Below are 24,415 nucleotides of genomic sequence, written 5' to 3'. Positions count from 1 at the left end.
ATCCTTCTCCCACTCCCGTCAAATGGCTGCAGGTTTGCACAAGAAATACACTAACGAGCTTGAAATTTAAATTTCATCACTGCGGGAGCTAATTTGTTTTGACAGATAAGGAATGCCAGGTAGTTAATTTATTATTATTATTATTATTTCTGCCGGGCAACATTTTTCCTCTCCAGCTATATATAATTATATAGGAACGGATTCACTCCATGCTAATATCTGAAGAGAGCTTGAAGGCCCAATCAAAGAACTATACATTGGTACCTCGGGTTACATACGCTTCAGGTTACATACGCTTCAGGTTACAGACTCTGCTAACCCAGAAATAGTACCTTGGGTTAAGAACTTTGCTTCAGGATGAGAACAGAAATCATGTTCCGGCGGCGCAGCGGCAGCAGGGGGCCCCATTAGCTAAAGTGGTGCTTCAGGTTAAGAACGGTTTCAGGTTAAGAACGGACCTCCGGAACGAATTAAGTACTTAACCCGAGGTACCACTGTAGATGCATCACTAATAAAGCAGTTTCTGGGCCTATCTTGTGGTACAATCCTACACACATCCACTCAGAGTTAAGACCCACTGAATTTAGCGGGACTAACTCCCAGGGAACTGTGTACAGGACTGCAGCTATAGATAGGGAATGGCCAAAGCTCACTGGGAGAGCATTTGCCTTGCACGCAGAATGCCTCATGCTCAAACCTCATCATCTGGGAAAAGACTCACGCATTTGCGCAGCCGACATATCATACTAGCAATCTTTCTCTCTAGCCCTCCAGTATAATTCCATCTTTCTTCAGTCTCGGAGCGCTGTTGCTTATGTAAGCAAAATGGCATGGCCCACACCTGAGAAGAAGGTACTAGTGCGCTTGGGAGAACCGTAAGGTTTGCAGAAGTTTAAAAAAATCTTCAGCAAAAATATATATATAAATGCTCTGATGATGAAATCCCTTCCTTTCCCCATATCATTACGATAGGAACTGAGCATGCTCAGTGGCAACAGAACACGGACTGACTGTTGAAGCTGCTAGAATCCTGAACTTTCTAGGCAGGGGACTAAAGTCAACAGCAAAGCAATCCCGATTTATCAAATATGACTCTTAATGGAATACCGACACTACAAACTCATAGACCAGCCTTTTCTCAACCTTGGATGTTGTTGGACTACAACTCCCATCATCCCTGACCAGTGGTCTTGCTAGCTAGGGATGATGGGAGCTGTAGTCCAACAACATCCGGGGACCCAAGGTTGAGAAAGGCTGTTGTAGATGTTTTATATCATTGTGACTGCCATAGCTGCCCCTGGCCTGCCTTCCTCTCATTCTTTAACAGATACTACTTGGTAATGGTTTTCTATTAGGGCCAAACGCACGCACCTTTCCCATTTTGTTAACGAGATTTTTAGACTGCATTATAGAATGAAATCCTTGTCAATTTCATGTTAATTATTGCCAAATAACACTTTAACTTATAAAAAACCGAGTCTCTTAATGCATGTTGCTTCCCCTGTGTTGGCCTTCAAGGCTATGTCCTTTTTGCTGGCGAATTACACGTGACGAAAAGCGGATATTTCCACACTATACTTAACAATGGGGGAAGCCACTTCTATCATGGTTCGAGCTCAACGGGCATGGCAGCAAATAAAACACAAAAATGTTAATTGGTATAGAAACCATTTTATAATCACCACATGGAGGCCAAGCTGCTCAATCACTCTATAATTTGCAAATCCCTTTTGTATTTTTAGTTCAGTCAAAACATAACATTGCATGAGGTAAAGTGGAACTCTTCAGGATATAAGCATACTTCCTGAACATACCTTTCCAGAATATCTTCACATTTCCCCCCTGCTCATCCACTTAAAATTACGAGAATATCTGTGATGGCCTGGGATTCAGACTCGGAGGCTGAACCTGAGGAATCCCAGCCTGCACAGGAGTTCCCGCCTCCAGAACCAGCTGAGCCGGGGCTGGGGCTTGAGCCTGAAGGGTCCTCACCTGTGCTGGATCCTCAGGTGCAGGCACCAGCTGAGTCTGCTCTGGCTCCTGAGGTGATGGAGGACCCATTGCCTGCAGGTGCTCCACTCTCAGCCCCGTCAGGGGAAGCTGAGGTTGTCTCTGGGTCCAGTAACCCTCCAACCTCTCCTGAGCTGCAGAGGCTCAGGGCAGAGAGGCGGAGGGAACTAAGTTCCCGCAGGAGGAGTGCTCGCCTCCAGGCCAGGAGAGGTGAGTCACCTGTGGACCGGGGCCGCCCTATGCCTCGAGGCAGATAAAAGCTAGCCAGCCCCAGTCCTAGGTTGCGGGAGCAACATTGTTGGTAGCCTGCTCCTGCCTTAGCTCCTGACCTCACCCAACTCCCTGCCTTGGACCCAGCTTCAGCTTTGACAGACAGCCTCCATACCGCACCCTCGACCTCGGACTGGACTCGGACTTCACCGCACGGTTAACCTTCGGGACCAGCACAACATCCATCTGTTACAAGCCATCTATAAAGAAAGCGAATCTGGGAGGACTGAACCCCTTTCAGACTTGAGCCATGCAAAACTTCTCTCTACGTGATGGACTGCAACGTTTCTACAGGCTGTCATCAGCTAGCCTGTCAAACCATTGGCTGAGCTGCTGTGAAGTCATGGGGTTACGTCCACACCTAGCAGTTTAGTCTGAAGTTGCCACGCTATTTGTCCACTTTTAAAATGAGGAGTCCATCTGATGTGCAACTGTCTATTGTGAAGAAAGCGCAACTGAAGCTTTCAAGGGCTCCTGCACTTTTAATTAAAGGTTACCTATTTGCAGGTCCTGTTTTGTTGCTTCCCCTTAAGCCTGACTAGAGGATTTGTGAACAGGAACAGGAAGTAGCATGGGGAAAATTAAGAGATTCTCTAGTCAATCTCAAGAGGAGGCAATAAAATGGGTAGGGCCTGCAAATAGGAAACTTTTAATTAAAGGCACAGGAGTCCTCAAAAGCTTCAGCAGAGTTTCTTTGTACTGGACAGGCTTATGCTGCCATTGCACATCAGATTGGCTCTCCATTTAAAGCATCTTAGGCAGGGAAATCTATTTTTCTCAGTGTCTGCTAAGCTGATCCTTTTAATTGAAGTTGCCAAGGCCTGAACTAGGGATCTTCCGCACGGCTTTGCCACTGATTTCCCTGTCTGTTCCCTCCCCAGATTAGCAATAGCACTTTGCTAGTGAGCTATATCCTCACCCCCAGCTCTGATCCTTTGGTCAGAAATCCAGTCTGAAGCTTGCCAGCATTTCAAACAAGCTAGCTAATGAACAACATTTGCATGAGTGTACACCCACCACTCCCCAGGATAAAATTCCCAGGATGTTAGCAATGGTAATTCCTTTATTATTATTTTTGCACAATCAGGAATAGGGCTTGCAGCAATCCTGTAAACTCTGGAGGCTGTTTCTCATTGTGTTTGTTTGTATAAATAGTTTACTTTAACATCTGTTCCTCCAGTGCATATCATTTTTGTGAAAGAAACGACCCAGAGCCAAATTCTGCTTTTGATTCATAAACACTTGTTCTAAGGCTAACCAGTGGGAGATCCAAGTGCACGTCAGCAAAGCCATCTTCCAAGATTTGGGGCTATTGATTTTTCTTTTCTTTTTAATTCCCTGGCTTCAATAGAGAGAGAGAGAGAGGCCTTTCTATCTAATTATATTAAATAGTGGTTTAAATGGTCATAATTGAGACAAGCTGTATGAAATAGCTGTAGTTCCTTTCTCGGTATTCATAGAGGCAGCGCCAACCTCATTTACCAACAAACACGTCACTCTCAAATTAAGTTACCATTAATGGAATGCTCTCGTGGGGTTTATTTTATGAATCAGAATATAAACATGTTGGATGGAATCCTTACCCTAGAAAAACCACTGCCCAAACCACCATTGATTTCCACGGACCTCAAGCTTCTTTTACCCTGGCCAAAGGATGTAAGAGGCTCAAATACAATGCTCTTTAAATCACAGTTGGTAAATAAGCAACGATGTGTTATAGGACAGTCCCGCGCAACCTGTGAATGTCCAATGTATACGCTACTTCCTAGATTATGTAGTACAAGTGTGCCTTGCAACAAAATCATAGAATCAAAGAATTGTAAAGTTGGAAGGGACCCTAAGGGTCATCTAGTACTACCTCCTGCAATGCAGGAATCTCAACTAAAGCATCCATGACAGATGGCCATCTAACCTCTGCTTAAAAACCTCCAAGGAAGGAGAGTCCACAACCTCTCATGGGAGTCTCATCCACTGTTGAACAGCCCTCACCACCAGAAAGTTCTTCCTGATGTTTAGTCGTAACCTCCTTTCTTGTAACTGAAGCCATTGGTTCGGATCCTATCCTCCAGAGCTGGAGAAAACAAGCTTGCTCCACCCTCTGTGTGACAGTCCTTTAGATATTTGAAGATTGTGGGTTAAACCACAGAGCCTAGGACTTGCCGATCAGAAGGTCGGCAGTTCAAATCCCCGCGACAGAGTGAGCGCCTGTTGCTCGGTCCCTGCTCCTGCCAACCTAGCAGTTCAAAAGCACGTCAAAGTGCAAGTAGATAAATAGGTACCACTCTGGCGGGAAGGTAAACGGCGTTTCTGTGCGCTGCTGTATGCCGGCTCCCTCACCCAATAAAGCGAGATGAGCGCCGCAACCCCAGAATCGGCCACAACTGGACCTAACGGTCAGGGGTCCCTTTACCATATCTCCTGTCATTCTCCTGGTATCCAGGATGTACATACTCAAGTCTCTCAATTGTTTCTCCTAAGATTTGGCTTCTAGGCCCTTGATCATTTTGGTTACCCTCTTCTGCAATAGATCCTCACCACATTAACAGGAATTCTCCTACTCAAGGTTCTAGCCAGCCAGCAGTGACTCCCTGGGATAGCGAATGGCTTTAACCAGCTTCGGCTGATTAGCCAGCTGCATCCCTACATAGAGATAGTCTACTCTGATAACCTCCAGCTTAAAAGGTAAAGGCAAAGGGACCCCTGACCGTTAGGTCCAGTCGTGACTGACTCGGGGGTTGTGGTGCTCATCTCGCTTTATTGGCCGAGGGAGCCAGCGTACAGCTTCCGGGTCATGTGGTCAGCATGACTAAGCCACTTCTGGAGAACCAGAGCAGTGCACGGAAACACTGTTTACTTTCCCACCGGAGCGGTACCTATTTATCTACTTGCACTTTGACGTGCTGTCGAACTGCTAGGTGGGCAGGAGCAGGGACCGAGGAACAGGAGCTCACCCCGTCGTGGGGATTTGAACCGCCGACCTTCTGATCGGCAAGTCCTAGTCTCTGTGGTTTACACCACAGCGCCACCTGCGCCCCTAACCTCCAGCTTAGACTACTAATATATGTGGGGCTGCCTCTGCAGGAAGTTTGGAAGTGCAGCTTGGTTAGAATGCAGCTGCTGGGCTGGTAACTGGGACTAGGGGCTGCGAGCATATTAGGCCAGTGTTTTCCCAACATGTACTGGCAAACTGGTCCATTTCTGGGGTCGATTCACAATGCGTTTAAAAATGCATAATTTTATCCTGTATAGGAACGTAGGAAGCTGCCTGATACCAAGGTAGACTGGGGGTTGAACCTGCGGCCTTCTGCTTGACAGGCAAGATGCTATACCACTGAGCTACAATCTAAACCTATATAAATATTTGCTCTGAGGATGATGTACTTTCAGATAAAATAAATTCAACAATGCATCTTTTGCGAGAAGAATTATGTTTAAAATGTGCATTTAGATACAAATTTTCATGCGCATTGGAAAAAGGAGGAATTTGCAGATTAAGGCAGGAATACGACAAACTGACTTCAGAATGGGCAGGTGCCAAAACCGACGGAGAGCAGAAATAAGCTGACTCAGTTCTTACTACAACCTCATCCCTTTCTTCTGAATTACCGTATTTTTTGCTCTATAAGACTCACTTTCTCCCTTCTAAAAAGTAAGGGGAAATGTGTGCGCGTCTTATGGAGCGAATGCAGGCTGCACAGCTATCCCAGAAGCCAGAACAGCAAGAGGGATTGCTGCTTTCGCTGCACAGCGATCCCTCTTGCTGTTCTGGCTTCTGAGATTCAGAATATTTTTTTCTTCTTGTTTTCCTCCTCCAAAAACTAGGTGCGTCTTGTGGTCTGGTGCGTCTTATAGAGCGAAAAATACGGTACCTTCTCTGATATAAGTCACTAAGGCTACATTACCTGCCCTTCCTGTTATTCTCTACTACATAGCAGGGGCAAACCGATAAGCACAAGTCCCCCCCTTGCTTCAATTTTGCTGGCATAAGTCCACGTTTCTTGCTGATTTTTTTTTTTAAAGAATGCAAGACAACTCCGCGTACATTATTACATGCATTTGTGCACATATTCCCCACCACTCCCCTCAAAAATAATAATAATAATAATAATAATAAATTAATTCAATGCACTTTCTCATAAAACACATATTTGAATATACATTTCAACTGTGGGTTTTTTGGGTGTGCATGTCATGCGCACCGAAATGGCATTGCAAAATCTGGATAAGGGTGCAATTCGACCAGTTTTGTTCCAATCAACAACTGAGTTCAGGATGGTTGAACTGGGCCAATCTGGTGCGGAAAGGGGGCCAAACAAATCCCACCCCCCTCCCTGATACAGGGATGTAAAGTCTGGCATAAGATGACTTCCTTACCTTGGCACACGTTGTGATCGCTGGCTTCAAACCCGGCCGCGCACTGTATTCCCGGGACAGTCCTTCGAGCTATGGCATTGCCGTTTCGGCCATTAGGCACAGGCACGGGTTCAGGCGCAGGTTGCTCTTGACCATTGTTGACGATAATCTGAGCCGTTCTGGGCAGGCAGAGGTATCCTCCGAAGTGGTTCACGCATTTCATCCCACCTTTGCATGCGTCGTGCACGATTTCACATTCGTCGATATCTGCGGTCGGAAACAAGGCGAAGGTGAGCACCAAAACGGCAGCATCTTCCTGCCTCGGATGCAGGCGAGTGTCTCAGGCAGGCGGCAGGTGTGAGAATGTTATCAGCACTTCCATGTGGAAAGAAAAGGTAGGGGAAGAGGCAGAGACGGGGAAGAGGCAACAACGGCCTGTCCTATTTCAACATAATCATAATTTATTATTTATACCCCGCCCATCGGGCTGAGCTTCCCCAGCCACTCTGGGCAGCTTCCAATCAAGTGTTAAAAACAATACAGCATTAAATATTAAAAACTTCCCTAAACAGGGCTGCCTTCAGATGTCTTTTAAAGAGAAGATAGCTGCTTATTTCCTTCACATCTGAAGGGAGGGCTTTCCACAGGGTGGGCGCCACTACAGAGAAGGCCCTCTGTCTGGTTCCCTGTAACTTCACTTCTCGCAATGAGGGAACCGCCAGAAGGCCCTCGGCGCTGGATCTCAGTGTCCGGGCTGAACGATGGGCGTGAAGACGTTCCTTCAGGTATACAGGACCGAGGCCGTTTAGGGCTTTAAAGGTCAGCACCAACACTTTGAATTGTGCTGGGAAACGTACTGGGAGCCAATGCAGATCTCTCAGGAACGGTATTATATGGTCCTGGGTGAAACAGAAATGTGCTCCTCCACTCACTGCTAACTGGGGTTGCATGACTACAGCTTCTGCCAATTATTTTTTTCCATTGATTTTCCAAATTATTACAAGTAAAACCAAATTAATTCAATCTAATATTTCCAAAACCAGTTTCCCCACTCTCGTTACATGTCCAAGATGTACCCCCAACTGCTGCATCAGTTTTCACTTAGTCTCTAGTTGACATCACTTCACAACTGAGCCAGTGTGGTGTAGTGGTTAAGAGCGGTGGACTCGTAATCTGGTGAACCGGGTTTGCTTCCCCGCTCCTCCACATGCAGCTGCTTGGGCCAGTCACACTTCTCTGAAGTCTCTCAGCCTCACTCACCTCACAAAGTGTTGTGAGGGAGGAAAAGAAAGGAGATTGTTAGTCACTTTGAGACTCCTTAGGGTAGTGATAAAGTGGGATATTAAAGCCAATTGCCAGTAATATTTTCGATCAGCTGCCCCTTTACAGTGACTACGGCAGGAGTCAGCAAACATTTTCAGCAGGGGGCTAGTCCACTGTCCCTCATACCTTGTGGGGGGCTGGCCTATATTTTGCAAAAAAAATTAAAATTGAACAAATTCCTATGTCCCACAAATAACCCAGAGATGCCTTTCCAACAAAAACACACATTCTACTCATGTAAAAACATGCTGATTCCCGGACCGTCTGCAGGCTGGATTTAGAAGGCGATTGGGCCGGACACCCACCCCCAGCCACGGGAGATGTGGGAAGTGGCGGCAGCAGCGATATCTCGCGAGAGTTCCACAAAATCTCACGAGATGTTGCCATAAGCTGCTGCTGCTGCTTCGCTTTGCTTCTCTGGCGGCAGCAACAGGGGCTGGCAGAGTTTGTGCAGGACCGCTGGCTACTCCACTGTGTCAGGGACTGGGCAGAGGAGGAAGGGTAAAGACTGCCTTCCCATCCTGACCCTTCCAGGGAGGAGGAGGAGGAAGACAGTATAGATTTGCAACAGGGGTTTGAGGCAGGTTGCAGCTCAGAGGCAGATGTGGGGAAAAGCTGGGAAATCATGGGAGAGCCAGAGCAACACCTGGCTGACACGTTGTCGCTAGAAAGCATCCCAGACCCTCCATCTCCCAGAACCTGGCGAGCCTTAAAAGTAGGAGAGCAAAGAGCGCAAAGACAAAGGGCACATAGCAGAACCTGCAGAAGAGATGAATGAGGAAGTGGGAGAGACGGGGTGTGTGATGGAGATTCACTCATGACAATGCCATTATCCAAGAGGCTGGGTTCTATAGCCTCTCTCTGTAAAGATTGAAGAAGAAGAAGAGTTTGGATTTGATATCCTGCTTTATCACTACCCGAAGGAGTCTCAAAGCGGCTCACAATCTTCTTTCCCTTCCTCCTCCACAACAAACACTCTGTGAGGTGAGTGGGGCTGAGAGACTTCAGAGAAGTGTGACTGGCCCAAGGTCACCCAGCAGCTGCATGTGGAGGAGCAGGGAAGCGAACCTGGTTCACCAGATTACAAGTCTACTGCTCTTAACCACTACACCATACTGGCTTTTTTTGAAACAAAAAAGGACGGTATGAAACTTTTCCTTGTCTTCATGCTTTCCTGGGCAACCAGCCGGGAACCGCTGGCAGCATCCTGACACCCTTGGCTGACACCCTTGGCACCAAACCCTTGACACCCTTGGCACCACATTGGCTATCCCTGCAGTAAATGGATCATTCTCACTGCCCCAGAAGGAAATATCAATGATGAAGAATGCAAATCTGTGCTGGAGAGAAACTGATAGAGTGGATGCGATTCCAAAAACCAGAATACGGCCACAATGTTTGTGCTCCTTCCCATGCTTTCTCCATAGTCTCTGCACTGGAAAAGACTATGGAGATAATCCCACTATGCAGACAGAATTCTCAATAGTTCAAGCTCAGGATTCCTTTTAGCAGATATAAATACATCAATGTGCCGCTTGCTACAGTTTACTGTACCTTTGCATCGCTGCATGACAGGATCCCATTCGTAACCGTCTGTGCATTGCTGCATGTAAAACAATGAAAACCAATTAGCACAATCAAAACGATAATATGGATTAATATATTTTCTGCTGTTAAGATCAGGCCCCAGTTTTATGGAGTTTTCAGGACAGAGACTTGCCTCTCTCCCCAGGGCTCACATTACTTTTTACAATTGCTGATCCATCGTCACTGAGGGCCTCCTGAGTTAGGATAACATTAGGGGTTGCGTGTGTTTGTGGGGAAATCAGTTTGCAAATTGGAAAATGTTCTGATGCCCTAGAGGGTGATCTAATTTAGTATGTTCTTTAATTTGTGTTCAGTGAACGAAACTTGAAAAGTTCCCACTGCCAAGCTTGCGCAACATTTTATTTGCAATCCCCATCCATTCATTGTTGCAGTGAACTTATGAAACAAAAGCATTTTCCACAGGAAAATAAAGCACTGCATTTCCCCGCATGTCACCTCACTGGAGGGACTGCTGAGGCCACACCTGCACCGTCCAATTAAAATCATTCTCTAGCTTGAGTAAAAAGGTAAAGGTAAAGGGACCCCTGACCATTAGGTCCAGTCGTGGTCAACTCTGGGGTTGCAACGCTCATCTTGCTTTATTGGCCGAGGGAGACGGCGTACAGCTTCCGGGTCATGTGGCTAGCATGACTAAGCTGCTTCTGGCGAACCAGAGCAGCGCACGGAAATGTCGTTTACCTTCCCGCCGGAGTGGTACCTATTTATCTACTTGCACTTTGACGTGCTCTCCCCTCACGGGGATTCGAACCGCCGACCTTCTGATCGGCAAGTCCTAGGCTCTGTGGTTTAACCCACAGTGCCATCTGCATCCCGCTAGCTTGAGTAGGAAGCTTCTAACTGCAAGTACAAAATCAGCACATTGGGGAGCACAAGTCTAACCAACGTTTGACCCAACTTACTATTACTGAATGTGCAAAGGGACAGAAATGTCCAAGGAGAGATCATGGACCTCGTTGGAACATTCAAATGGAAGATTTGCAGTCTCTGAAGCCATATTGTCAATCAACAGGTAGGTTGCAGAAAACAATGGCTGGCTTAAGACATCTTGACATCGAAAGCGAAAAATCAAGCAGTACCCTTCTGGTTTCTCAAAATGCAGCATTTTAGCTAAATAACCGACTGTCTTCATCATCAGGTTTAACTGATGAAAGAGAGAGAGATGCATACAGATACTGTTGCAGGTTGGGGTGTGTGTGTCAGTCTGCACAATGCCTCCCTTCCTAATCCTTGGGGTCCTGTCCCCGGTAGCGTTAAAAGCTGATGGAACAATCCTTTGCTAACTAGGCAATTGTAAGACAATGGCCAAAGCTTGTCACTTAAGCACCTAAATCAGTCCCTTTGACTAGGAAACAGAGAGTTTAGCATCATAAAGAGCATCCTTAAAAAAAATGACCTGCGCTGCAGCTAAGTGAAATAGCCAGAGGAGTTGTATGTGAGCTCAGCTGAGAGCAGGATGAAGGCTGAGATGCTGAGACAGACCCAGGCTTGGTTTTTGTACTGGAATACAATGCTGTGGTTAAGGGAGAAGGAAGACCTTTTGGGGTATCAATGCTGTCTATCTATCTATCTATCTATCTATCTATCTATCATCTATCTATCTATCTATCTAATCTATCATCTATCATCTATCTATCTATCTATCTATCTATCTATCATCTATCTATCTCTCTATTATCTATCTATCTATCTATCTATCTATCTATCTATCTATCTATCATCTATCTATCATCTATCTATCTATCTATCTATCTATCTATCTATCTATCTATCTATCATCTATCTATCTATCTAATCTATCATCTATCTATCTATATCTATCTATCTATCTATCTATCTATCTATCTATCTCTATCTATCTATCTATCTATCTATCTATCTATCATCTATCAATCATCTATCTATCATCTATCTATCTATCCATCCATCTATCATATCTATCTATCTATATCATCTATCTATCAATCATCTATCTATCATCTATCTATCTATCTATCCATCCATCTATCATATCTATCTATCTATATCATCTATCTATCTCTATCTATCTATCTATCATCTATCTATCTATCTATCTATCTATCTATCTATCATCTATCTATCTATCATCTATCTATCTATCTATCTATCTATCTATCTATCATCTATCATCTATCTATCTCTATCATCTATCTATCTATCTATCTATCTCTATCTATCTAATCTATCTATCTATCTATCTATCTATCTATCTATCTATCTATCTACCTATCTATCTATCATCTATCATATCTATCTATCATCTATCATCTATCTATCATCTATCTATCTATCTATCTATCTATCTATCTATCTATCTATCTATCTATCATCTATCTATCTATCATCTATCTATCTATCATCTATCTATCTATCTATCTATCTATCTATCATCTATCTATCTATCATCTATCTATCTATCATCTATCTATCTATCTATCTATCTATCTATCTATCTATCTATCTATCGTCTATCTAATCTACCTCAGGGTTGCCATATGTCCTCTTTTTCCAGGACTCATCCTCTTTTTCATGGGTAGAATTATCATAGTGATCCATAATTAAAAGTAGAAGTCGGCAAATATGTCCTCTTTTTTGCTCTTCAAAATCCGGCAACCCTATCACGTCCGCCATACTAAGCACAGTGTTTTCACAGTACTACTGACGGCAGGGAGTGAGTGAGCGAGCGAGAGAAACCCTCGAGTTAATAAATCAGCTTGTCATGGCGAGCCAAATCCACCCCTGCCGTAACTTGGTAGGCACTGACGGCGTTTGCTCCAGCTAAGAATCTGTCTCAGCATGTTGACGCCCTTGTTGCTCAACACGCTGGGCTGCGGTGGGTTGTTTTGAGTAGCTTTGTTACTCAAGGAGCTTAAATCGGAGGCAGAAACTAACTCTCCCCCCCTTCCATTTATTCACAGGTGATGCTAGAAGTCTGCCAAATCTTGCAGCGAGCTGGAAGGGAACGGGCCTCGAGTGTAACAAGGGGGCAGGAGGGCAGCTAATTGCATTACAACCCCAGCTCTCCAAAGGAATGACAGCATCTTCGGGCTGAGGAAACTGGACTTACTGTAGCTATAAAAAGGCCTCTGAGCCCCAGAGGAAAAAACAGCAAAACTTACTGAATCTCCCCAATGCCCGTTTAATGCACAACGAAAAATCACGCCCAGTTAACAACCCAACGGGGAGCACTTCGCAGATGACTTATCCTCAAGAAATCCCATTAACTTCAGTGTGATTGCTCCGCTGTGGATGATCAGCAAAATCAGGAACACGGGAAGCTGCCTTGCACTGAGTTAGAACATCGGTACTATTGACAACCGATGTCGACGCGCGGGCAGTTCCATGGAAGAGGAGGTCGTTCTCAATATGGGGATGAGGGACCAGTGGCTCTCCTGAGGTTGTTAAGACTTCATTTCCCATCACACCCAGCCACGGGCAATGCCAGCTGGGGCTGATGGGAGTTGGAGTCCAGCAGTATCCAGAGACCCACAGCTTCCCCATCCCTGTCTCAAGATATCGCAGGAGGAGAGAGGCAAAAGCAACAAACGATTAAATGTGAGACTGAATATTCGTGCAGTAGGCTGGGGGAAGAGACTAAGGTGTTCAGCAAAAGGCTTCCTGCATGATTATGGAAGGTCGCAGGGTCACCTCAGATTTAAAAGAGGATTGGGCAGAGGTCTTTTTCAGCAGGAACTCAGGGGAACTGAGTTCCCTTACCTTTTAAAAATTAAATAATTGCTATTCTTTTTTTTGTCTCGGAGCGGGTATACACGCCTGAGCCAAAAATCCACCTATATCTGCAGTCAATAAAGATGTGGCCATTTCTAATCTAGATCACTGCCTGCTTGAATTTATTAATCACATCTTAAATTTAGCCACTGCCTGGGGTGGAGGTGGCACTGTGACTGCAAATAACTAACTAACTAACTAACTAACTAACTAACTAACTAACTAACTAACTTCAACACCTTTTCCCCACAAAAACGCACTAAAATAGGCCTTACTAGGTTATACAGACCAGTTGACATCTGCTGCGGTGTGAGTGAGGTGGGTTCTGAGGAAGGATTTTAAGGAAGAGGAGCTGGGAATGGTACTATGAATAACGGGAAAGCAGGTGTGCTTTGACAGCTGAAGAACATCTAAACCAGGAACACCCAAGAAGGCACCCTCCAGATTCTACTGTGAACCGCCCTGAGACCTCCGAGTATAGGGCGGTATATAAATTCAATAGATAGATAGATAAATAAATAAATAAAAATAAATAAATAACAAATAGATAAATAAATATTGCACTCCGATTCCCATCAGCACCACCCAGCATAGCCAATAGCCAGGGATAATGGGAGTTGTGGTCCATCAACACCTGCAAGGCCACAGGTTCCCCATCCCTACAATATGAGGATGCATTTAACTTTTAACCTCGTGTTTAGTTTGGCCCCCAGACAGATTCTGGTGCTATTAACTTCTGTAGGATTGCTTTGAAAGTCCTATAGTAGACAACATTCCCTCCCCTCAACTTTACCGTGTATGTGATGGTTTCGTCGCCTTCCTGTCCATGAACTGTAGCGAGCATCAATGCAGCGAGGACGGCGAACAGCGCCATCATGGATCTTAAAAGAAAGGAAACCCAATTTAAAAACAACCACATAGGTAGATGACAGTCAGGCACTCCTGATAGCAAGGAACTGAGAAAGGAGGCCTAGCAGATGCCTGGGTTTCAGTGCAGGATCAAACCTGTCTCTGGGATGTACCACTTCAGAGCAGTGCTTGGACTAGTTCAGCTTAACAGTGAACTAGTTCACTGAACGACACCTAAAAGTAGGCCCCATAATTGCTGCGTGACCTAAATGTGAATAAAAATTTTGGGAACAGAACTTTGAACGGTTTATAATTCAACTTCGTTTTCTTAGATGTGTTCTTTTAAACCAGGCATTTAAATAAAACCACACACACAAATATGGAAGATCTGGTCTCTTCAGCAGAATAAAATTTCAAAAAGGTAAGGTAAAACACTTGATTATAGGTTATGCCCACATAAACATTTTTTTTAAAATATTCTGTAAGATGAGATGCACACTACAGAGAAATATTAAGAATGCACTCCTGTGTTCTGCTCATAGGCCAAATGTGAGTTAAAGGTGAGAGCCTCTTAGAGCAACTGGTCGGACGCGTTTCAGCATAAAGTCCTCTTCAGTGGCCAAACAAATGTACCTGTGATGGGAATGATTTACCTTAACTTTGTATTTTTCGAATTTAAAACTAAAAAACAACCAGAAATGCTTCACAGAGCGACAAAGATCTGTAACTGTACCCCAGGAGAGAAGATGGGGAAATTACCTGATGAGAGAGGGCAGAACTGAGCCCTGAGACAAACAGGAGAGTGTTGCTTGTAGTTTAGTGATGCTCCAAGCTTGTACCTTTCTGGAACTGAGGAGGGGAAGGCAACAACACAGACGGTATTATAATAACTGTGAATTGTGCCTAATGTAAAAGCCGCTGTTCTCTAGAGACAGATTCTTTTCTGTTTAAACTTCATCGTCCAAATTGCTCAGGTCAGTTCAAAAGGTTCCCATGTTTTTGTCCCAGCGAGGCTGCAAGCTCATGTACATGTATCTCCACTGACCACAATCAAGGACTTACTTCCAAATAAACATGCATAGGTCCGTACTAAGTGTTTAAAAGCAGGCCCAGTTCAGCAGACAGCACTGGCCAGCCAATCTCTGGGATAGCTTCTCTGCAACCCTTTATCTTACTCTTAACACTCTCTGCCCACAGCAAGAGGCAGCAATCACCTCTCAGCCCTAGTGATTTGCACTATTGCCTGCATTTTCCAGCTCTGCTGAGTTGATTCATTGATTGAACCGAATCAATTTCCCTGCACATAGAAAACTAGGGTGTCAGGGAGAAGGGTAGACTAGAAGAAGGGTGGGGATCCCATGGCTTCCAGATGTTATTGAATTGAAAGGGGTGTAGAAAGCATACAGATCCCAAGGGGGAGGGGTTCCTGATTGGCTAAGGATCCCCCCCCCATCCTTGCATGGTACAGCACAATGCATTTATGCTAATATGGCCTCAAAGGTCAACCAGCAGGGAGCATGGACTTGAATTCTTTCAATGCACAAGAAGGCTTTGAATGAAGGCCCCATATTATAAGTGTCATCAAACTGCTTTCCTCTCTCAAGAAAAGGAACAGGGGAAGATAATTAGGGTGATGTGAGCTGAGGGATGTTTCAAGAAGCACATGCAAATAAGCTTTTTTGGGGGCGGCGGAATATCCCCCTGTGATGGATAGCACTGTCTGTAGAGCATGAGACTCTTAATTTCAAGGTTCCAGCCCCACATTGGGCAAAAGATTCTTGCATTGCAGGGGGTTGGACTAGATGACCCTCGTGGTCCCTTCCAGCCTCAGGGTGGACACATCCTACAGAAGGAACTGCCTTGTCCCACCCGACTCAGCACAGAAGCATGGGAACTGCTTCCCTATGATGCAAGCTCATGTCTTGTAAACAAAGCAACCACGATGGCAAGGCTAAGTGTGTGGGCTTCGCAACTTTTTAATTCTTAAAAGCCATTCCAGGTTGATTAGAGGGCCTCGTTTTAATCCGCGCTGGTGCTTAATACTGATTTTTATTGCTGGCCTTAAATTGACTTGCTGTTGGTTTCACATTAGTTTCTATGGGAGACTATTCACAGAGTCTCTATGGGAGTTTATAGTATTTTAAAAATGGGGTATCATTTGGGACAATGACAATAAAGATTATCGTATCATATTATTTCAGAGGTTGGTTCCATTTTTGAATTTTTGTTTGCGGGGAGGGACATTTTACAGAAATAAAACGGCAGCAAGGAAACGTAAAATGAGAAAGCGTGTTCTCATTAATAGAGAGCACGTGTTGCGGTGTGGTCTGGAAGGCCACCCCTCTGTTGCTGGGCGGGTTAGTTTGGATGACCATCCATAGTGATTGGGCGGTTGGGTTGTTGGGCAAATTTTGGTGTTGCCATTTAGGGGGTTGGACCAAAGGTTATAAAATGAAGTCACGCAGCTGTGACTAGGCACTTTTGCTGCATGCATCGGATCACCCGCCCACCCTCCCTAATCTAGGGCTATTGCGTTGACCTTGCTATGCCTGTCATGGGGTTGCCTGCTTTTGGGACAGTTGCCTGGAATGAATTTTGTCCATTTGGCTGATTGGCTGGTGCCATTTGGTTTTTGCCTACTGCGTAGCAAATAGTCACAACTTGTAAGGTTGCAGTTAGGCATTGGTTGGTGGAGGGGTAAGGATTGGCGGTGCCTGCCCCTCCAATGCTGCTGCGGAAAGGGAATTCCGTTAAAGGAATCCAGGGGCTTGCCATTCTTTCGTCCGTACCCCTGAAGAGGGCTTAGGGTCGTGCAAGCCCCAGAGAGCATGGGGTGGGGTGAGGGTCTGGTGCCCGGCTCCATGCTCTCCCCAATATTGTTTTCCCTTACTGGCTTTTGCTGGAATCCAGAAGTCAGTTCTGTCCCTAGGCGTGGGGACAGATAGTCATAACCAATGCCTAAGCAACCACTCACATTTATGTATTTTAATAAAGTTATGGCCAAAATTATGCCAAAAACCTTAAACAAAAATTATGTGTGAAGTGTGAATCATTTGGGGGTGGATTGGAGGACCTCGACACGCAACATCCAGGAACCTGGCCACCACATAAGAATATACTCGGAGTTGAGAGTGGATTTCATGCTCTTTATTCAGCTCATAGTGGTAAGGAGGAATGGAAGTTCCTCCGGAATGTCTGCTTTATATACATTATTTACACAATGGGCCCCACGTGATTGGCTAATTCCGGGATTCACCTGTAGGCCAATCAGGTTGCAGATTCACTTCCACCTGGAGCTGGATTGGGTGGCTCCTGCGGACCAATCAGACTGCTGCATTCTGGACCCTATTGTTCTAGGACCAATCCGACTGCTGCATTTTGGATCCTATTGGTCTAGGACCAATCAGACTGCTGCATTTTGGATCCTATTCAACTCAGTACATAACATAGATGGAACAGTGTTCTCACTCAATACAAGCCAGCTCCCCATGTTCTTATATGTCACTATTGAATCTGCACTCCCTCCCCCCCCCCCCAGCAATGTGCTGGTCCACATTTCCCAGCCTAAGTTGCTCCAGAGCCCAATGGTATTGGGAACAGAGGGAGAGAGAGGAGTAGAGGTACTGGGGCCTCTTGCGTCCTCTTTCCAGAGTGGCCAACCACAGATGCAATATATAGGAAGTGTAGGAAGCTACCCTATAATCTTCTCTAAACAGCCATCAGCGACCACATAGGATTTTCCCATCAGAAAAGGAATGAGAAGCTGCCTGGTTTTGGCGAGAAAGAGGCTGATGGCAGAATTGGCCTTCTGCTATGTAACCACCTGCAAGTATCAGGAACAGACCCTCATTATGGGCCAGATATTACATTTATAGCAACTAAGCTGGCTCCAGGTTTAAGGGGAAGCTGGGCAAGATGTCTCATTTTGGGGAGGGGCCCACCGACTTTGGGACTTGAGACAGTGGCAGCAGTGCTGTGCTGAGCGGGTGGGAGCCGCCATTTTAATTTCCCATAATGCCCCTTGTTATGTCCTGAGTTGAATAGGATCCAAAAGGCAGCAGTCTGATTGGTCCTAGAACAATAGGATTCAGAATGCAGCAGTCGGATTGGTCCTAGAACAATAGGGTCCAGAATGCAGCAGTCTGATTGGTCCGCAGGAGCCACCCAATCCAGCTCCAGGTGGAAGTGAATCTGCAACCTGATTGGCCTACAGGTGAATCCTGGAATTAGCCAATCACGTGGGGCCCATTGTGTAAATAATGTATATAAAGCAGACATTCCAGAGGAACTTCCATTCCTCCTCACCACTATGAGCTGAATAAAGAGCATGAAATCCACTCTCGACTCCGAGTATATTTCACCCCAGATGTTGCATCGTTCTGGGGCATTGTGGGAGATGAACATGGTGACTCCCAGTCGCTTTCAAAAAGGGCTTTGCAGCATCATCAGCTGCCTAAGGATGCCGTATGAGGTATTTTGAGTGTACACAAGGTGGCAAACCCAGGTCAGCCTCTGCGCAATGTGTGAAAGGGCTGTAAAAAGTGACACAAGAAATCCAGCCTCCGTACCACAGAACCTAGGCAACTCCAACTTCCTGAAATACAAAGGACAGCACCTGCCCCTGTTTACCAATGTAATGATATGAACCATTGAACCCACTTTGCATTCAACCGAACCTCATGACTCGCTTCAGCTGTGACCATTGAACAAGGTCATCCACACAAACATGAATTCCACTCTTATCTCTTGACCTCATGTGCAGAGGACGTCCCATTAAAAAAGTGTTGAGCCTGCAATGGTGGGAGTCTTGACACAAAACCTTTGAGCCCGAGTCACATATGCCATATCAACTCCTGGTGCTTTTTGCACTAAATGGTGATGGTGTACGTGTGAATTTAAGCATACAGTATTAGGTATGTGTTTGTGTATCTATCAGTCTATCAACTGTATGTAAGTTGCTTGAAGATGTTCAGGTGACAATCAACTTGGAAGTTTAATAAATGAAAAGTAACTCAAATAGAAAGCATAAGAAGGTGGGAGAGTTTTGTGCTTAGAAATAAAGCACTGGTCTGATAGCACAAAACTGGAAGACTGGAGAAATTCCAACAAAAGAACAACGGCAAGAGAAATTGATGAATTACGCAGAACTGGCAAAACTGATGGATAGACTACGAGAAAAGGACAACAGTGACTTTGAAAAAGAGTGGGGACCTTTTATAATATATTTGCAGAAACAAAGAAAGAACATCGACTTGATGGCAGGATTTAAATAAACACTCACATCTTTATTAACAGAGAACATTTAAAATAATGAAGGAATGATATAGTGGATTTTAAGAAACAGCAGTATGTAATAAGGGGGTAATAAATCAGAAATGGAAGCTGATGGAAGCCCGGGAGGGAAAGGGTGAAGAGGTGTAATATGTATGTTATTGATATGAGATGTATGTAATGACAGAAGGAAGTGAATAAAATTTTATTTAAAAAAAAGAAATAAGAAATAAAGCACTGGTTTTGTATTGTGGAGAAGAGTGACCTGTGAGTAACAAGAAGTCCCCTGTTCAAATCTCACCTGCAATAGACACAACTTGTAGGCTGGGATAGCTCAGTCAGTAGAGCATAAGACTTTTAATCTCAGGATTATGGGTTCGACAAAATATTCCTGCATCACAGGGCGTGGAAAAGATGACCCTCGTGGTCCAACTCTACAATTCTATGATTCTATGATCACACACTGAAAACATAATACATAATACATCTCTGTACTGCAGCATCTGCAGCTGGTTCACACCCACATTGTCCTGAAATGCATCTCTAAAACCCGGAACTGCCACTCTAGCATGTGGTAATTTTCGCTTTCTTCCATCTTCGACCTTGGACAGAAGCAAAGGGAGCAATTATCTTGGGAAAGAACGCTTTCCCCTTTCTTGTGACAATATGTAGGGGAGTTACTCCCCAATATTTTCTTTTCTTTAAGTGTTCAAAGGAAGAAACAATAATAATAATAATACTGGCCTACATTACAGGGGTGTTGCAAGGACTATCACAGTAAGGTATGTGAAAAGCTTTGGGCAGTATCCAGTGCACTCGTCTTGTCTGCACAAGGATTTGCACTCGTGCAACAGACCTTTTTCCTTCCCTCCTCCTCCTCCTGTGTGTGTGGTCCATGCCCTCTCCTAATCTGCTCCAGAAGGTTGGGAGAACCCCAGAACCGTGGGTCAGAACACCCTTGCACTGCCAGAACGATTCATGCAGTGCTGTTTCGGAAGCAACCCTTTGAATTCTGCTATATAAATTGTAAGTATAATTCTGTGAAGGTTGCCAGAGGTCCCTTCTGCTACGCTTCCTGTTTCCACAAAACACAAGAGCTTGAGAATTCTTTTACTGGGTCAGATCAAGGTGTACAAAATCCAGTGGACATGTTTCTTATTTCAGCCCCATTCCAGTTCTACAGTATTCTACAACTAGAGTATTCAGACTCGTTATCAAGTGTCTTCTCTTAGGCAATGCATCTTCTGGTTCCAGCACAATATATCTCATCCAGGCCCCTTCAGTGCCATCTACAGAAAAGGTTCCACAGGTTCAGGGCTTACGGTCTTTCAGGAAGCAACCAACATTTATCCCCCCCTCCCTTTAGTAGTGGAATATATTTAGGGCAGTCTTGCCAATAAATCCACCAAAGTTAGAAACATTTTACCTGCCTGTTCGCTACACACATACACCATTTGCAGCGTATCAGCAGCCTTAAAAAGGAATGCAGAGAGGGAACATTTCTCTTCCATTTTACAGAAATATTCCTGTTTGGTCACCTGGAAAAATTTCTTACTTGCCACAGGCGAAACGGCAAGTGGTTAATTTCAAGGTCAACCGGCGACCTGGATGCAAAGTGCAATCAGCTAGGATCGGCAGGCTTAAAAAGGTAAAGGGACCCCTGACCATTAGGTCCAGTCGTGGCCGACTCTGGGGTTGCGGTGCTCATCTCACTTTATTGGCCGAGGGAGCCGGCGTACAGCTTCCGGGTCATGTGGCCAGCATGACTAAGCCGCTTCTGGCGAACCAGAGCAGCTCATGGAAATGATGTTTACCTTCCCGCCTATTTATCTACTTGCACTTTGAGGTGCTTTTGAGCTGCTAGGTTGGCAGGAGCAGGGACCGAGCAATGGGAGCTCACCACGTCGCAGGGATTTGAACCGCTGACCTTCTGATCAGCAAGTCCTAGGCTCTGTGGTTTAACCCACAGCGCCACCCCCAGGCTTATGGTGGCCTAAATTCAGCACACAGCATAATGCCAGTGCTTAACGTCCTATGCTTGAGGATGAATACCAGGTTGGTCCAAAAGGTTGTGAGAATATCAGGCAAAGTGGCATCCGTTTTGTTGGCCCAACTCAGACAGGGATGCGGTGGGTGGGTGTGGAATCTGTGGCCCTCCAGATGTTGCTGGACCCCAGCTCCCATCAGCCCCGGCCAGCAAGGCCTGTTGTGAGGGATCATGGGAGTTGTAGTCCAACGAGATCTGGAGGGCTACAGGTTCGCCATCTCTGATGTAGCAACTAGCAGCTATTTTTGCAGGACACACCCCGCTCTCTTTCTCACCCCCACCCGTTCACCCCATTCATACACCATCCATTCATTCTCACTCAAACATCCTGTGCCTCCATTCAAACACATGCGAGGACGAACCCCATTGATACAGGATCCGTTCTCCACACACCCTTTCTCTTACACCTTCCCCCCTTTCTCTCACATAACACAACACCCTACCTATCTAGGTCCCCCACATTTCCTCCCCTGCTTTCCTCCCCCATCTCTAAAAATTTAAAGCAGGTACGAAGGCTGTGGGAACGCCCCCCTACCCCCCCAATGGTCTGCCTCAGGGTAATGTGGCTGCAAAACCACCAAGTCCTTGCAGCTTATTATTTTACCTGCTTCATCAAGAACTGGTGTCTCTGTGTGTGGAATGTATGGGCATGGAAAGAAAAGCATTAAATCTTAGAATCAACCCCCTGCAATGCAGGAATATGCAGCCATCCTATACAGAGATCGAACCTGCAACCTCGGCGTATAACAGCACCAGGCTCTAACCAACTCCCTGGATTTACTGATTTTCTTTTATTACCACATCCATGTGCCACTTTCCCTCCAAGGAGATGAAGGTGGCATACGCCGTTCTTCCCTTCCCCCCATTTTATCCTCACAACAGCCTTGAGAGGTAGGCTGGGCTGGGAGGGCGTGACTGGTCCAAGGTTACCCTGCGAGTTTCCTGGCTGAGTGGGGCTTTGAACAGGTGTCTCCCCAATATCCAGCCCAACACCCTGACCCCTGCGCCACTCTGGCTCTCAACAACCAGCCAGCCCCCTTATTTTAAGAAAGGTATCCTTCGTTAAGTCCAGAAACCTCCCCTCGCCCCGGAGAATAAAGTTCCAGGTTGCCCTTCTCTTTTGGATATTATTATTTTTGGTATGGCATTGCCTATTCACCTCTCACTATTCTGATGTATTAAAGTGGTGGACTTGGGGCTCTCAAATTCAAAGCCTCTCTCGCTCTCTGTTCTACAGCATTGTTATGGCGCCCCCTGCAGTGTGGGCAAACCGGCCGCGCTACCCTAAAAATGCCTCTGTCTACTACCCCAAGCAGACTGGACCCTAAACATATTTGCGTTTCAGAAACTGAAGTCCTGTGGAATTCAAGGAGAGTTAACTCCCAAAAATGCTGTTTAAGGACCAGAGTTCCCACTGCCTGTTCAGTTAAAGGTTTCCGCTCCATCAGGGCAGCCTACATAGGAGAGGAAGCCTTTAATTGAGCAGGCAGCGGAGCTTCCTTATGAGTTGATATTCCTTAGGTTTCCACAGCCAGACAAGGAGTTCAGAGCACTACCTCCCTCCTTCCCAATTGCTTCTCCCTCTTTCTATAATCTCATGTTACCTCCTGGGCTCCTTAGGGAGGAAGGGCAGGATATAAATTTAATATATGTAAAAGCAAGCAACGATTGCTTTTCTCCCCACACCAATCCTAACATTTTTATCCCCCCTGGACTAGAAAACCTACCCAGCTGAGGGTGGTACCCCACCAAGTCCTAGGCGCTGAAAACAACCCCCTGAAGTCGCTCAAGTTTTCCAGTGGGTCTAATCGGACTGAGTGGGAGACACGACCCACAAACCACCCGAAGGGCGAAAAAAATCCCCTACACTCCGCTTGCAAGATTTGCAAACTGCATCCACTTCGGCGCACCTAAAATCCTTGCACTGATCCATTTGCACCCGCCAATCTCGGTGCGCCAGAAACTTTCCTTTGCAAGAATCTGCCCACCTAACCAAGCGAGGAATCACCTCTCTCTCTCTTTCTCTCTCCTCTTCCGCCGCCGCTGCGTGCCAAGGACCGGTCGGAATCCGAATCTGAATCCGAATCCGGGCGCGCCTTACCTGCACAGCCGCAAGAACGCGATGCCCCTCTTGAAGACCGCAGCTTAGGTGAGGAGGGAAGAGGGTGGACTCCCTTCCCGAAGCGAGCCAGGCTGCAAGACGCCCAAGTTTGCAGAGAGAGGAGTTGGAGAGAGCTGATGGAAGCTCTCTCCCCAACGGCAGGTTAAGCCTGCGCCTTCGCTGCGCTCCGTTCGCAGATGGAGCGTGTTCCCCGCACCGCCTCCCTTAGCAAAGATCTTTGACAAACTTCCCGGCTACTGTTTGCATCCATTGGACGCCCCCTACCGATCTTCCGCTGACTCGACCCTTTCTGAGAAGAGCCTGATGTCGAAACGCAGGGCGGAGGAGAGGTCGCGCGGTGCAAACCCAGAATTTATTATTTTCATGTTTCATATTTTGTTTTGCGCTTCCTTCTTTCAATGGAAGGCGCTGCTCAGTAAAGGGATTCCGCTTCAGGGCGTGTTCCAGAAGGGTAGCCCTGCCGTGGTCTGTTTGATAGAATCACAGAACTGTAGAGTTGGAAGGGACACCGAGGGTCATCTAGTCCAACCCGCGCCCCCGAAACGCAGCAGAGAGTTTGTGGCACCTTAAAAGACCGGGCACATTTATGAGCGAGGCACAAGCTCCAAAGCTTCTTTTCTCTGTTTCACAAAATGTATACATCGCTTGGGTGGCGCTGTGGGTAAAAGCCTCAGCGCCTAGGACTTGCTGATCGCATGGTCAGCGGTTCGAATCCCCGCGGCGGGGTGCGCTCCCGCTGCTCGGTCCCAGCGCCTGCCAACCTAGCAGTTCGAAAGCACCCCCGGGTGCAAGTAGATAAATAGGGACCGCTTACT

General features: G+C 45.9%; 1 protein-coding gene across 2 annotated transcripts in view; it reads right to left on the bottom strand.

Moving 5' to 3' along the window:
- The window catches only part of EFEMP1 (EGF-like fibulin extracellular matrix protein 1), a 70,511-nt gene extending 46,695 nt beyond the window's left edge, over window positions 1-23,816 (bottom strand). For both annotated transcript variants that reach the window (XM_028725124.2, XM_028725126.2), the window contains exons 1-5: window positions 23,580-23,816; window positions 14,920-15,009; window positions 14,105-14,192; window positions 9,511-9,559; window positions 6,655-6,900 (exon numbers count right to left, since the gene is read on the bottom strand). In XM_028725124.2, coding sequence (XP_028580957.2) covers window positions 6,655-6,900; window positions 9,511-9,559; window positions 14,105-14,188 — 379 coding nt within the window. In that variant the 5' untranslated portion in view covers window positions 14,189-14,192; window positions 14,920-15,009; window positions 23,580-23,816. The remainder of the gene's footprint in view (window positions 1-6,654; window positions 6,901-9,510; window positions 9,560-14,104; window positions 14,193-14,919; window positions 15,010-23,579) is intronic.
- Between the last annotated feature and the right edge of the window lie 599 nt (window positions 23,817-24,415).

The sequence above is a fragment of the Podarcis muralis genome, chromosome 3, assembly GCF_964188315.1.
Source record: "Podarcis muralis chromosome 3, rPodMur119.hap1.1, whole genome shotgun sequence".
NCBI lineage: Eukaryota > Metazoa > Chordata > Lepidosauria > Squamata > Lacertidae > Podarcis > Podarcis muralis.
The sequence above is the reverse complement of the archived record's forward strand: the minus strand, read 5'-3'. Positions and strand labels throughout refer to the sequence as shown.